Source organism: Ascidiella aspersa, chromosome 4 (genome assembly GCF_963924565.1).
Source record: "Ascidiella aspersa chromosome 4, kaAscAspe10.2, whole genome shotgun sequence".
Taxonomy (NCBI): Eukaryota; Metazoa; Chordata; class Ascidiacea; order Phlebobranchia; family Ascidiidae; genus Ascidiella; species Ascidiella aspersa.
The window spans coordinates 13,386,997-13,402,009 of NC_139450.1; the positions used below are offsets into that span (position 1 = coordinate 13,386,997).

The 15,013-nt window shown below is 37.7% G+C and overlaps 1 protein-coding gene across 1 annotated transcript in view; it reads left to right on the forward strand.

Moving 5' to 3' along the window:
• LOC146148004 (hemicentin-1-like) overlaps window positions 1–15,013 on the forward strand; it is a 72,479-nt gene that overhangs the window by 23,926 nt on the left and 33,540 nt on the right. The window contains exons 37-57 of the mRNA XM_083386408.1: window positions 570–727; window positions 993–1,119; window positions 1,569–1,675; window positions 2,378–2,555; window positions 3,244–3,414; window positions 3,875–3,988; window positions 4,444–4,637; window positions 5,246–5,372; window positions 5,659–5,801; window positions 6,340–6,572; window positions 7,138–7,268; window positions 7,892–8,088; window positions 8,797–8,988; window positions 9,618–9,810; window positions 10,195–10,317; window positions 10,900–11,064; window positions 11,681–11,831; window positions 12,168–12,304; window positions 12,908–13,106; window positions 13,544–13,700; window positions 13,843–13,958. Of these exons, the coding sequence (XP_083242534.1) occupies window positions 570–727; window positions 993–1,119; window positions 1,569–1,675; window positions 2,378–2,555; window positions 3,244–3,414; window positions 3,875–3,988; window positions 4,444–4,637; window positions 5,246–5,372; window positions 5,659–5,801; window positions 6,340–6,572; window positions 7,138–7,268; window positions 7,892–8,088; window positions 8,797–8,988; window positions 9,618–9,810; window positions 10,195–10,317; window positions 10,900–11,064; window positions 11,681–11,831; window positions 12,168–12,304; window positions 12,908–13,106; window positions 13,544–13,700; window positions 13,843–13,958 (3,313 nt within the window). The remainder of the gene's footprint in view (window positions 1–569; window positions 728–992; window positions 1,120–1,568; window positions 1,676–2,377; window positions 2,556–3,243; window positions 3,415–3,874; window positions 3,989–4,443; window positions 4,638–5,245; window positions 5,373–5,658; window positions 5,802–6,339; window positions 6,573–7,137; window positions 7,269–7,891; window positions 8,089–8,796; window positions 8,989–9,617; window positions 9,811–10,194; window positions 10,318–10,899; window positions 11,065–11,680; window positions 11,832–12,167; window positions 12,305–12,907; window positions 13,107–13,543; window positions 13,701–13,842; window positions 13,959–15,013) is intronic.

A 15,013-nucleotide genomic window follows, 5' to 3' on the forward strand; every position in this document is an offset into this window, starting at 1 on the left:
TGGGGAAATATACATGGGGTACACCGGTACAAAAAGGTATACAAAGGTGCATCTCAAACTTTTAATGAACCATGAATATTTGACATTCAGGATATTATAAAAAAGATGTAGGTTTCAACTGATCTATAAATGAACCTCTGTATAGTAGCCTACTCGCAAGCAGCCTGTAGCCATAATCGAACTCTCACCGACAGTGTTTAAAACTTCGGCAGTTCCCCTCGTAAAAACTCAGCTTTAATTGACATGATGATAATGCTATGCATAATGATTTTTTTATATCGCTGTTTACCTCAGTTTAAGTATACAGGGTGCATGAATTCGCCCAAACAACTTTAAGGGTTCACCAAAAAAAAAGGTTGAAGAGCACTGATATAGGATTGTAATGCCGACCTTATTAGGTGGCACATTTTGTACACACCTGCCTTGTTTTCCTATATATACTTCCTATACTCGTCTTATACTTGCGCTGCAAATCGACTTCGTCCCGAAAATATTGGCTATTCCTAATAAAAACCAGGATCTGACAGCCGTGCTTTTCTTTCAACGCTTGTTTTAAATTGCCTCTGTAGTTCCAGCGACTCTGATCTACCCGCTCGTCGACCGAGTCGAACACACAGTGAACGAAGGAGACAAATACGAGTTGCGCTGCGTGGCTAACGGCATCCCGCTTCCTGCCATTCATTGGTTGAAGGATGGGCAACCAATCGGAGATGTTAAATATTTCAGGGTAAGAAACCCTTTGATTATTTTTATATCAAGCTTATGTTCCCAAACCAATATTAAGGCTGTCTCAATTTTAAAGTGATTTTTCTTTTGTCAGGGCCTTTAATGATGCCTTTATTGATTGGTAGAATCAATAAATGAAGTTAAAATAAATCTTGCGATTCTAAACAAACAATGGTATGGCTTACCAATGAATGCCTGTTTACACAATGAATTCAAGTGAATCAAAATTGAATTCTTTTACACTGATTTTATCATGTACAACGTAGTTGAGGGACAACGGCGGAGTTTTGCAAGTTTCCAAAGCTGACGTCGGTCGCCACGAAGGGGCGTACGAGTGTGTGGCGAGTAACAGGGATGGGAAGGATAGCCGCCAGATGTCTTTAGTGGTGTACGGTAAGTTTCTAAACTACCCTTTCTGTTAAACAGATTTTATTGTGTGTTTATAGTGATTAAAGTACAGAATTCAGCATATGTGTTCTAAAGGAACGCCACAACTGTTTACAATTTGGGTACACTATGCACGGATCTGTAATCTAGCTTGTTAATGAATTGCTAAGCTAAAAAGGTCGAGTAGATCGACTACGAGCTTGTATCAAAACGTCTTAGTCAATTAAAGATGATGTCGATTTACTCGACCTTTTTGGCTTTGCAAATCATTATCTATCTACAATTTGTTTGTTTATTTAATAGCTAGTTCTATTTTTCCAATCAATAGTTTTTTTAATTCAATTTTTGTAATATTATGTAATTAAAATCGCCAAATTTGCTTCTAAACTACATTTACTTTACGAAAATAAAATTACCCAGGTAATTTACTTTATATGTGTTTTTTTGCATTTTAGTACCTCCTGTCATCCAAGGTCACAGTAAACAGCACTCGAAGGTCATAGACATTGGGCGCTCCGAAGTTCTGGAATGCAGGATTAAAAAGGGGAAGCCTACACCCGAGGTTGGTAGCTGTTGTTAAATAAATTTAAAGCGACTCTGGTAAAGGAGCTTGCTCGACTTTGCAAAAAGATATTTTTGCTATGGCTTTGATTGCTCTTCATTGGGTACATGTTCTAATTTTCGCTGTCTTTGACAGTGTGATCAAACTCGAATTTTTTAAGTTTTTCGAATTGTGTCATTTTTCTGTTAATCCCCAACCAAGGGGAAAATTTTCCGATGGTTAAGCATGAAATCAAACAAAAACAAAAACCCTCGAAGCAGCTTTTGGCATACGCCGTCAACAGTGTTGTAATGACTTAAGTGCATTTAAGTCACTGTTTTTAAATGTCTTGACTTGACTTAAGATTTTTGGGTAGAATTATTTGACTTGACTTAAGTCTTTGGGACAAATGATTTGACTTGACTTGACTTGAGTCTTTTGGAAAAATGTTGAAGTGAAATGAAGTATTTTCATATAAAACAATTTGCTAGCTGTACGTTTTCGTTTTGTGTTATTTTCTTTGTAATTGCATAATCGGATGAGTTTAACAATTTTAATAGTTTTAACGTTTAATTTTTACGACCAGGCCGACTTGGATTTGACTTGCTCTAAATATGACTTGACTGAAATTTAACTGCTTATTTATTCAAAAAAGCTTGACTTGGACTTTTTTTTGCTCACAACACTGGCCTTCATTGTAACATACCAGTTTCCTTGTCACAGATAAAGTGGTATAACCGTGACAATCAGCTGATCGAGGCTTCCCGGGGCCTGGTCTTCACGAACAACAAGCAGCGCTTGCACATACTCAGCGCCCAGCTTAGCGATGTGGGCAGCTACTGGTGCGAGGCAAGCAACGTTGCAGGGAAGTCCCGGAAAGACTACCACCTGGACGTAATCGGTGAGTAATTATTAGGCGTCGCGTGTAATTACGGTATATTTTTTGTGCAAGCATGTCTATGTCGCAATGACTTAAAACCACTGGTGAAAGTATGGCTTCCACGGTACAGAACGGCGTTCCGTAAACTAACTGGAAACTAGTGGATCCGATCCGATACTGAAGTCTTTATCAGTGTACACTGTACGGGAATTTATTCATAACATAAAGGCTTGCATAAGTCGTTTGACCACAAGTACTAGAATGCTTACATAATTAATTAGGTCATAAAACACTTATATCTAAATGCGCTTTAGCAAACTCACTGTTAATCTTACCAATAAATATTGTAAAAGCTTTTTACCGTAAAAGAATTAGGAATATCGGCAAAATTATGTTCCTTTTTCACGAGGCCATGTCTTAAAACTATGTTTACATATAGTTAAATATTTTGGGGTGGTAGAAAAATCATTCTACTTTTAACACTTTTGTGTTCTTACTTAGATTTTATTTAAATTGGATTTTCCGTAACTTTACCACGCTAACATTTCGATTGCTCACACTTCGGGCTTTTTAAAAATAGAAATAAAATTGAACGCATTACGACCAAGTGTGGCCTTATGTTATTTTGATCTGCTTTTCATTGGCAGTTTCCTTGAGATTGGTTACTTTATACTTACCTATTCCGTCATCTTATTACCTCTTTGCGCAGTACCACCCTCCATTCGTGGAGAAGACGACGTCACTAAGGTCAGCGTCATACTCGACCACAACGTCACAATGGAGTGCCACGTCACGGGAATCCCCACTCCAGATATCACGTGGCTAAAAGACGGTCAGCCGCTTATCTCTGTAAGGGCGGGAGATTATACTATTTCAGCCGGTAAGAATTTTATTGTTAGGTTTTGTTTTTCTGAAAACAATTTGTGTTAATGAATTGCAAAGCCAAAAAGGTCGAGTAGATCGACATTATCTTAATTAAGACGTTTCCCACTAACTGAAAATGATACAAGCTTGTATCGAAACGTCTTAATCAAGATGCTGTCGATCTACTCGAACTTTTTGGCTTTGCAATTCATTATTAAGCTACATTACAAATTCGTACATAAATTTGTGTTAATATTACAAAATATCTAAATTGTTCGTTGTGTGTTTTTAATGACCTATCATTTAAAAAAATACCAAATTGACTTTTTATCTCCATATATAAATGTATTTTGGCTCTACTTAAAATTATTGTTGAGAAAGAATTCGAAGGTATTCGAATTTCCAATTGTAGGTAAACAAGGTTTAAATCAAACACAAGCTTTAAATTACAGTTTACATGGTTTGTTTATTTGCAGGAGGAACTAGACTAAAGATCAGTGGAGCGCAGGAAAGCGAAGCTGGAGTTTATCAATGTGAAGCCAAAAACTCCGCCGGGAAATCTTCCAAGGATTTCGATCTTGATGTTTACTGTAAGTAGCTATCCGCAATAGAATTATTGGTTGCAATAAAAACTTAAAATTAGTTTTATGAAATTTCTGATATTTTAATTATTTTTCAAATGTTATGGCTTCCATACGAATTATATATTTCAAATTGAATTACTGGTCCGTCATGGGAGGCTTTTGCACAATTAGATTCGACAACATCACAACGTTTACCAAATTATTTATTTAAATAATTCACGCTCAATTCGCTCATCCTAATATTTTATAAGAAATGTAAAAACCTTTCAAAAGATTCTGAATAAAATAATTAATGAAATGTATTTCGTCATTATAGATTCACGCCTAAAATGTGAGACATTCCTAAACAAACATTAATGTTAGTCCCAGGCCTTCTCATTCGACGGAACATGTTAGAAAAACTTTGCAAAGCGCTGCAAGCTGTAACACGGCCTTCCGAATTTGTAATATCTTCTTCGTAGTGCCACCCAGCATCGACGGCGACCGAGTGGTGAACATCACCGTGATCGAAAACACGCCGGTGACGATGCAGTGCGACATCGACGCCTTCCCACCACCGACCATCACCTGGTTCAAGGACTCGCGCTCTCTCCTACTGAGGCCTGGATTAAGGCTGACGCAGAACGACAGGCAGCTCGACATCTCTTGGACGCAGGTAGGTTGGCCGAGACTCGATTTTAATTTTAAAAAGCTACTTGGGTAGCTTGTGCGTAGTTTATGACGGAGTTTTTTTCGACTAGGATAATTTATCAGTGGTTCTCACCCTTGGTGCCATTTCTAATGCTCAAGGGTGCTGAGAGATATTTGAGAATCTTTAAGAATCAGATTTTTGCTCAAGACTTACAACTTTTTTTCAAACAATTGAGTTGAATAAATCCAATTATAACTTCATACGTAGTGCAGTTGATGTGTGTTGTTTCAATTCCGTTTATTGTGACCTTATGGTGTATTACCTACGGAAAAATCTTGTTGGGGTACCGCAATCTATTTGTCATTTCTGAGGGTTGCTGGTAGCCATAAAATGTTGAGAAACACTGCAATAGATGCTGTTGATAACGGCGTTTTTTTAAAAACTCTTAAAACTCACACAACAGGGATAAATGCCATGTAAACATTTTGCAAATTATATTGTGCTGTAACGTACCTTGTGTTTTGAACACCAGAGTAGTTATTGCTCAACGAACAGTTTGCTGTGGAAATGATAAAAGCAACCAACAAACTGTGTTTGATGTTTATGAATTCTGTCTTGTACGAATCTTTCAGGAACACGACGCGGGAATGTACTTTTGCGAAGCGACAAACGTTGCCGGGAAACAGCGAAAGTATTTTCGACTGAGGGTTCACGTCATACCCACCATATCCGGTCCGTCCCATACCGTTCTTAATCATGGTAGGTAAACGATCAATGCTGCCAGCGTTTAAAAACTTATCCGTTTGAAAACTTTTTATCCGTTTGAAACTGACGTTTATCCGTTTGAAACTAATTAGTTGGTTATTTTAGGCTTCAAATAAAGGTTAGATTTTGTGTTGAGCCACTTCATGTTCGTTATGCTTTACGTATACTTTTCTTTTATAATAGAATATCTATTCCCAGTAGTTTTTCTATTAATACATTTTTTATCAAAGTGCACGAAAATGTCTACTAAACAATGATATCAAATCAAATGCGTTTTCAGTTGTGGGCGACAGCATCCACATGGTATGCGACCCGGACGGTATTCCTCTACCCTTGATTTCCTGGTCGATGGACCGCCACGCTCTCCCCAACGATTCTGCTCTGCTCTCCGATAGCAGGGTGCTTGATATTTACTCCGCAAAGGTAAGTAGGCTACAATTTTCCACGTGAAGGTTGTTATCCAGAAGGTTGTTCGTTTTGTTTGGTTACATTTACATTTAACCTGTCTTTAATTTATATATAATTGTTGATTTAATTATAGCTCACCTTTTGTCTACTTTTTTGCAAAATTTCGACGTTTGGCATAACGCATAACATATATCTGAACTAAAAGTAATTATTCTAAGTTAAATATATTGCGTTTAATGATGCGTTACTTAGATTATATTTAAATTATTTTTGGCAAAGGGCAATTAAACTAATGTTTACGTAAACCATATTATGCAGTTTATCTTTAAATAAAAAAATAAGGATGTTAAAAAATGTAAAAATAATAATGCAAAAAACGTTCAAAACAAGGATGTTACATATACAAAAAAGTCAGAGTGTTTGATCATTAAATAGAATAAAGTCACTAGAGAAAGTAAATTCAACATGATTGGTATCTAAAAACGTATTTCGTCTTCTGTTTCGTTAATTTTGGTCCCAATTTCCTCTTCTCTTCCCTTATGCATCCGCTCAGGTCTCGCACTCGGGAACCTTCATGTGCAACGCGAGCAATGTGGCAGGCCACGACACGAAGACCTTCTCAGTTGTGGTGTACGAGCCTCCCTCTATCGTCGACAACGGCGATACCGTCACGGTGGTGGTCAACCGTGACGACCGGCTCGTGCTCGAATGTCAAGTTAGTGGCACCCCGACCCCACAGGTTACGTGGCTGAAAAATCGCCGACCCCTCTCGCGCTATTTCGACAGGTAATGACTGAAATGTTTTTCACGAAACGCTTAAGTTATGCTGGTTGGTGTATTTAACGAACAAGCCTATCGAGAACTACGAAGCGTTACTTAATATTCTCGCAATAATTTAGAGTTAGCCTGTTCAGAATGACGGTCGTAATATATGAGTTATGCATAAGCGGAAATGAGGGTTCATAGAAAAGTTTGTTACAGCGTTGCACATTTTACATTTTTTGTTGTCCTGACGTTAAATATAATAGAATCGCATATGGTCAGATATTGGTATCGTGGTTAGCTTGAGTAGGCTATACGTCGTATGTTTTAAAGGCTTACCGCTGCATGTGAGAACCGCTTTTAAATTTAGTATGGATTAAAGGCCAGAATTATAACTGTTTATTTAGAGTGTTATGCGTTGTGCTAGTCAACGGGTTGCATTTCGGTTCGGTTTGCATTTTTCAGTAAAATGGTGGCGTAATCTGGAATGAAACCCGACATACCATAAATGTATAAGTCCCAGTTATTTCTATTGGTTAAAGAGAAAATATTTTATGATAGTATCCAAACTTGATTTTTCCTGACTAAGGGCCGAATTAAGCGAGGACGGCCGGTTCCTGGTGGTGGAGAGGTCGGACATCGAGGACGCTGGCAAGTACACTTGCGTGGCGAGGAATCAGGTCGGGGATGACAGGAAACACTTTCAAGTCGATGTCAACGGTAACGACTGTATTCCAAAGAATGAATGCATTGCAAACGATATTTAATCGCAACCGTTTTATCGAAATATGTAAATTGGCATAATTAGGATGCACAATATCCTGTTTTGAAGTTTAGGGACGCAATTTTTTGATAATTGAACTTCGAGAATCTTGCTTCTTTTGCAATGTAAAATTTTTTGATAAGGGTATCTTCTGTTGTTTAACTAAAAGAAAGTAAAGAAAGTAAGAGTAAATTAAAGGTTAAGGGCCAGTGGCTTCTTCTTCCAATTGGCCAAAAAGGAGACCGGTAATGCCTGAAGTGACAGTATTAGGTTTAGGCCCAGTCCTCAGGACAACCATTCCCAAAGGGAGATGGTGCCGCCACTAAGAGGTAGGGCCCGAATTAAACTCCGCATCGGCAGTATGCTAAAAGTTACCTGATAAGTGTTGGTGTAAGTAATAATTTTGTTTTTTACTTCCCGAAAAAAAAAACGGTGTTACCCGGGAGAAATATTGGCAGGATACTACCTTAAGGGATCCAGTTTAAGACCCGGTACAGCTTAACATTTTTTTGTAATTTGCTGAAGAGTTCATAGTCATACCTACAGTATGTACATAACCTTTAATCCATCCGTTGTTCAGTTCCACCGACGGTCCGCGATAACTCGCAGCGCGAGAACCGCTGGGTGGCGCAAGGCAACAACATTTCGCTGACGTGTGATGCCGAAGGATTTCCGGTTCCCTCGATACAGTGGCTGGTAAACGGCGAACCCCTGAACCCGACACCCAGGGTGAGGATCCAGTCGGAGGGAAGGGTTCTGTTCGTTTCCAATGCCAAGGTAAGGGTTGATTGTAAAATTGTGACCTCATAGTCACCACATAGGTTTTTCTTGTCTATTCTACCGCCGGATAGAAAATCGGGATATTTTCTACTTACCCGGTAAAGTAAAAGTGTTTTATTTTAGTTAGAACGCCCTAGTTTGGAATGTCTTATCGAAAATATTCGTACAACCTTATTGGTAGTAGTAGCCCACAGACTTGGTTTGCCATTTACTATGGAATTACGATTTTACATGAAACATGATCTTGGCCAGGGATTCTTAAACATTTTTTACCGCGGAACGCTAAAATTTATTTTTGCTTCGCGTGGACCACGGTTAACAAGAAATTTTCAAAAAATGTATCATTGAAATTTTCAAAAAATGTATCATTGACGTCACAATACAAATAGACTTCAGAAATATGTTAATTTCGGCCAAAAAATGTAAAAGTGAAATATAGTCTAAATACGTTCTGTGTTAAAACGTTTTATTTTTAATTAAACTCATTCTTTGAAAACTTGATTACATCTTAAATAATACACTAATATTTCAATTAGGCCTTCGCCTTCATGGACCCCCTAAAACTAGTTCACGGACCCCAAAGGGGTTCATGGACTCCAGTTTATAAACCCCTGATCTAAGCGTTCCAGGCTAAATACCAATGCAACAATAAAAATTTCGGTGTCTAATTCTATACAGATTTCAATTAAAAATAATTGTACGCAGGCTGGGGACGCGGCGCTTTACACGTGTGTCGTTACGAACGTGGCCGGCAACTCGGCTCGAGAAATTGAGCTCGACGTTTATTCGACGCCCTCGATCGAAGGAAGTGACGTACCCGACAGTCATGACGTCAATCGCGGGTCGGCCTTCACCCTCGAGTGCAAAGTGAAGGGATTTCCGTTGCCTGACGTAGAGGTAAAAGTGTTTTTTTAAGGATGTAGTGCCTCATAGTACAGAATGACAGGTATCGTTGGTGATCCAAGGAAACTGATGTTTTGTGTTGTCCGAAGCAATGCCGGCAAGTTTGCCCGTTTTTTAAGTTTATAGTTTTGGCACAGGAATAAAAACAATACTTTCCAAGTATAACTATCATTCTGCAAAAAAATAAAATGCCGAGTCACACGGGAAGCGTTACAAAAATCTAATAAATGACATTTGTAAGACAAAATAATTAAAAACAACAGTCTGCCCATAAATTATTTATTCGGTTATTCTGTGTGGTATCCCGGGTGTAGAGCAATGTTTTTGCCATAGGGCAGCAATAAAATTCATGCTTAAATAACAAAAATATGTCTTTCGTACTATATTCAAAAGCAAAACAACTCATGCTTAAGGTAACAGGTCTTTGAATTATTAGTCTGTTCAGAATTAATTACTAGAGCAAGTTATCCAAAATAATTTGTATCTAAAAATAACTCGCGATTTTCCCCGGTATGTATTCACTCAGGCCTTGCACTATAGGGCATCTTCTTGTGCAACGCAAGACACTGTGTTATTCCTCGCCAAAACATTCAAACTTAGTGACATTTCTTTCGGCCTAACAGTGGCAGAAGAACGGCTACCGGATCGCCACCTCTCTCCACGGAGTGCTCGGAGGACATCAGGATTACACGTTGGAGGAGGGAGGACGTTATCTCATGGTGGCTTCAGCCGACCTCCAGCACTCGGGAGACTACAGCTGTCGAGCCATCAATCAAGCTGGAGAAGATTCGAAGCAGCATCACGTCAATGTCCGAGGTAAGCTATTGAAGCTCGTTTGATCGTATGATCAAAAATGTTATCGCATTTATCAAGATTTTGTACTTTACAAACTTTTTCTCTCGTTGGTGAGCCCACCTTATATAGCCTGTGATTGAAAATGGTAACGTTGTTAAGGTGCAAATTAACTGTTTACTTTTTAGTTGTGCTTTGTTATGTATACAATTAAGTCTTATTGTTGTCACTAATGAATCGCGAAGTAAGTATTTTTATTCAAACTCGAAAAGATAGCCCGGTGTTTAACCGAGAGCTATTGAAAATTTGTACAGAATATTTATGCTATATTAGGACGCCGAATCCATGTTTGTCCTAGTTACCAAGCGATTTTACCAAGAGCCTCTTAAAATACAAAGTTTGTTACAGATCCTCCAGTCATAAGCGATGACGACAGCTCACCCAATGACGTCACTACTCACGTGAACACCCCGACTTTGCTCCGGTGTTCGGCATATGGTGTCCCGTCGCCAACGATACAATGGCTTAAGGGTAGGTTTTTGCAGCATAAATATTAAATATCACCCTATTACTATAGCGAACATTTTACCTTTTTCAGTTGGGTTTAATAGTAATTTAATATTTTACGAATTTAAAAAATTAGGATTTTTAGGATTATCGGTTAAAAACGATACAAATTAGTGACTGTGTACTAACCCGACATAATACCTCGTCAAAATGGTTAAACATGTGTAATACACAAGGGGTTCGCCCCTATTTTTTTGTCAAAATGGTTGAACATGGTATAAACAAGAGGTCGCCATTATTTACTGATTTTTCTTCAATTATGAAATTGAGTATGATAATCAAATATTAGATAAACACAACTAAAAATAAGTAAAAACAGCTAAAAATATATTTTATAAATAAACCAACTTCCAACAATAAACTAACAGAGATCATACACTTATAACTATTTGTGAACAAAAATACGTCTATTTTTACAGTGAAAGTAAACCAAACGTTTGTATAGTAGCCTACGCATGCGGTGATTGTTAAATGATTGTTGATTTACAATTACTTCCATATTTTATCTATACAATTACTTCAATATAACAAAACTAACGCGCGCAGACGGTGTTCTGTTGAACCTGACCGATAGCACGACGATGACCTCTCAGTTTGGCGGGCGCTACTTGAGGATATTCAACACTGTACTGGATGATGAGGGCACCTACACCTGCGTAGCGAGCAACGAAGCCGGCCAAGCAAGCAAGAGCTTTGACTTACACGTAAACGGTAAATATGGACCACAATTCGCGGTTATGTGATTGATTGCGTTGCAATAGTGGTTCTCAGATTTTTTTTACAACCGGACCCCTAAAATTTATTTGGGGGCTCGTTAGGACCACGGTAGGCAAAAATAATTAAAAAATTACGTCATAAATTTACGTCACAATATAAAAAAGACTCTGTAAATCTGCTGATTTCGGTCCAAACATGTGAAAGTGAAATGGAGTATTAATACAGTAACTGCAAAACCTTTTTTTTAATTAAATTGTTTTCTTTGATAAATTAATTTACTTCTTAAACAAACATTAATATTTCAATTAGACGTTCATGAACCCCCTAACACTAGTTCACGGACCCCCAAGGGGTCCATGGACCCAAGTATAATAACCCCTGCGTTTGAAAGTAATTTTTCTGGGAAGAAATGCTTGCATACACATTTGTGTTTTTGTGCTACATCCAAGTGGTTGTTAAAGGACATTCAACTTGGTCCTTATTGCAAATCACCAAAATGCCACACTAAACCAGCTATGTTTGATTTTCGACTTTGACGCGTCGATTATTAACTATAATTCATTAAATTGAAGCTCAACATTTATGTTTTTCAAATTTTCGCTTTATGCAGTTCCCCCGTCCATTGAGGGATCTGATGAACGGTTCCCAGACTCAATCGGTGTGCCGATAAATAACACGATCGCGCTTCGCTGTGTCATAATCGAGGGAAATCCCTTCCCGAAAATCAGATGGTGGAAAGGAAGAATTCAATTGGAACAAGGGTGAGTAAATCATTTGTATTTCAAAGGTTTATTTCCCATAGAATAAAACAAAAAATAAACAAACAAGTAGGAAGTATCTGTATTTTCTGATGAAGTGACTTATTTTTCTACATGCTATTTAAAGTTTCATATTAATACTTTCGTACCAGTTATTTTTATTTTTTCTGGAAATTCTTAATATAATTAGAACACATTTTTTGGTACTTCGCAATCCACAAGTTGTTAACTATTTACTACAACAACACGTCCGAAAGTAGTGGTCAACAACATTGTAACATTATCGGGTCGAAACAAGCTCGCTAAGTTCTTCGGATACACGAGAAACGTTCGTTGCAGTGCGCGCATACGAATGTCAAATGCTGGTCAGCTGCTTGAGATAGACGACAGTAAGACGGTGGACACGAGCAGGTACCGCTGTGTGGCGAGCAATGTGGCCGGGGACGATAGCAAGACATTCGACGTCGAAGTTCAAGGTAAGAACTGAAGATTGCTTTTTAGTTAATGCAAAGGTTCTACGCCTTATTAGTCTATTATTGGTCTACGAATAGTTGCGTTTTGATGAGATGTTTTTTACGTTTCCATTCACAGAATTATGTTTAACTTTATCCAATTTCTAGATAAAATTCTTCAAAGCTTCTATACAATCCCAATATGTAGATTATTAAAATTAGTAATTAAAAGATAAATATGGGCATAATAATATGGTCAGATCGAAAAGTGATTAAATCGATAATAATCTTTTAATTTTATTTGAGATTTCTGAAATGGACCTGATTTATTTAAGAAAAAGTTCTCGCGGTGAAACGTTTTACAATTAGATAGTAACTGTCCAATAAACAATATGAGAAGCAACCATATTTCGTGATATTACAGTCCAATTTATAGGTTATCGGCATTAACCAAACAACAGCTAATCCTGTTAAAAATAATAAAGAGTTATTTGAAATGTTCAAAATGATACCTTGTTCTGTATGGGCTTTGATATTCCTTTTACATCTTACTACAACCTCCAACCATTATGCTCCACAGCTAATCCGTTACACGGTCGTACAAGTTGTGGTATGTTTTTATCGCAGTGTCACCTAATTTTGCCGACGGCAACACCACTGACGTAGTGGACGTCAACGAAGGCTCTCCCCTGCACATACACTGCAAGATCAACGCCGTGCCCGCCCCGGAACTGACCTGGCTCAAAGACGGCCGACCCTTGACCCCCGAAAACCTCGGTGTCTACGTCTATCCAGGAGGAAGAACTTTGCAAATCATCAGCGCCCGGTATAAAATACACCCTGAAGTTATGAGTATTATATGTTGCCTGAATTTCGAACTCTGTCTTTTAGTGGACTTTTTGTCGAGTTTATACTTTAGCCGAACTTTTACCTTTTATATTTATGTATACTTTAGTTTCATGAGAGGAAGGTCCTATATAGAATATTCAATATTGAAAAATAATTTGTCGTTCAATGGTGTCATCTGATTTATAGTTTTGCAAATTGAAAAAAAAAACACGATATCCATCTAAGATTTTCAGCTCGAGGGTGCGTGTATATAAACTCTCTTTGTGGGAAGAAATGATAAAAAGACTGCCTTATATGTCTTCTCATCGAACTATTTTTTGCGCTTGAACCACACGCACTACTATTAAAGCCCAGACCATGAACAAGGACCAAAACCAACTATAAGTTGCCTGAACAATTGTATTTTCTTCGTAGAGCTTCCGATGCCGGCGTGTACACTTGCGTTGCAACGAACGACGTGGGTAGCGATGAGAAGGACACGAAGGTTTCGGTCAACGTGGCTCCCACCATCGACGACAACAACCTGCCAACCAACATCCAGCCTCGAGTTGGGGACGAGTTTACGCTCAGCGTAAGTTGGCCTAAGACTTTAGCATAGGTATTCTTATTAAATTAACTGCGGTGCTGATTTATTTAATTGCAATAGCACAAATCTAGAGTTGTGATAATAAACCTTAAAAACGATTGAATGAACATTTCACTTTCATGTTTAGTGTCCGGCCTCTGGTAACCCAGAGCCTACGATCAAGTGGTACAGGAATGGGATTCAGCTCGACATCAACGAGAAGAAATACCAAGTACAAGCGGGAGGTCGACTTTTGACTGTCAGGTGCGTGAAAGAGTTAACTCATATTTATTCCTCTTGCTGTTTATCAAAAATGTATTTCTTTACTTCCGTGGTTTTCAAAGTTTTTTCATATTCCCCCCTTACAAACCCATACACAGGCAGTTCCTCACTATCAAAAATCAATATTTTTTTACCTTTTTTATTTATCACTTCACTGTATCCTGCTGAAAGAAAAACAAACCTCAAGTAAAACAGACTCAAAATTAAAATAATAATAAAAAAACTACAATAGACATATCTGCTACAGAAACCAAGACAGCAAAGAGCGAATAAAGCCCCTTAAAGCAATTAACTTACTTCTTTGCGGCAAACTAACAAAGTTAGAAATTTCCGAACATCTTACGAATATTCACTACAAACCTAGTCAAAGAAGGTACAAACCTAGTCAAAGAAAGTAATACATGACGGGTAGATGCGCCAAAAGCTCAAATATTTTTTGTTTTTATTTATTTTAGTTTTTGTTTTTACGGTATTTTCCTCTGTTACTTCTTACTATGTCCAATCAAAAGACTTGATTTTAACAAAATGGCATTCAGAAAATTAAATCCTAGCATTTTGTTTTGTATCAAGTGTTTAGATTGTCTTTCGTGACACCAATCTAGTACTGGATAAATGACTGTAGCTGTGAAGAAACAATAAACCATTACAGACACTTTACAATTATATTTATTTCAGTTAAATAAGCTTTTTATTCCGTATAAACGATTAAATGACCTCTCGACTTTTTCACCTCTTTTTTCTTCCCAAATCCCCCCTGGAACGAATTTCCTCCCTAAAATCAAAAATTCTTCCCTCTACCCAATGCTCTACCCTATCTTTAAAATATTATCTGAACAAAAATACCTTGGTTTCCTAAAGATTTAAAGTTTTCGAAATACGATACAATGCTGTATTTCTTTAATGCTTATTAACAGTTTTTGTAGACTATTTTCGCAAAAGTAGTTTCCCGTATGCATTTTCCGTTTATGTTTTCTCTTTATCCAAACGTTTATAAGCGTTGCCAAATGAACATTAAATAAAAAACCTTGGGATGTTTA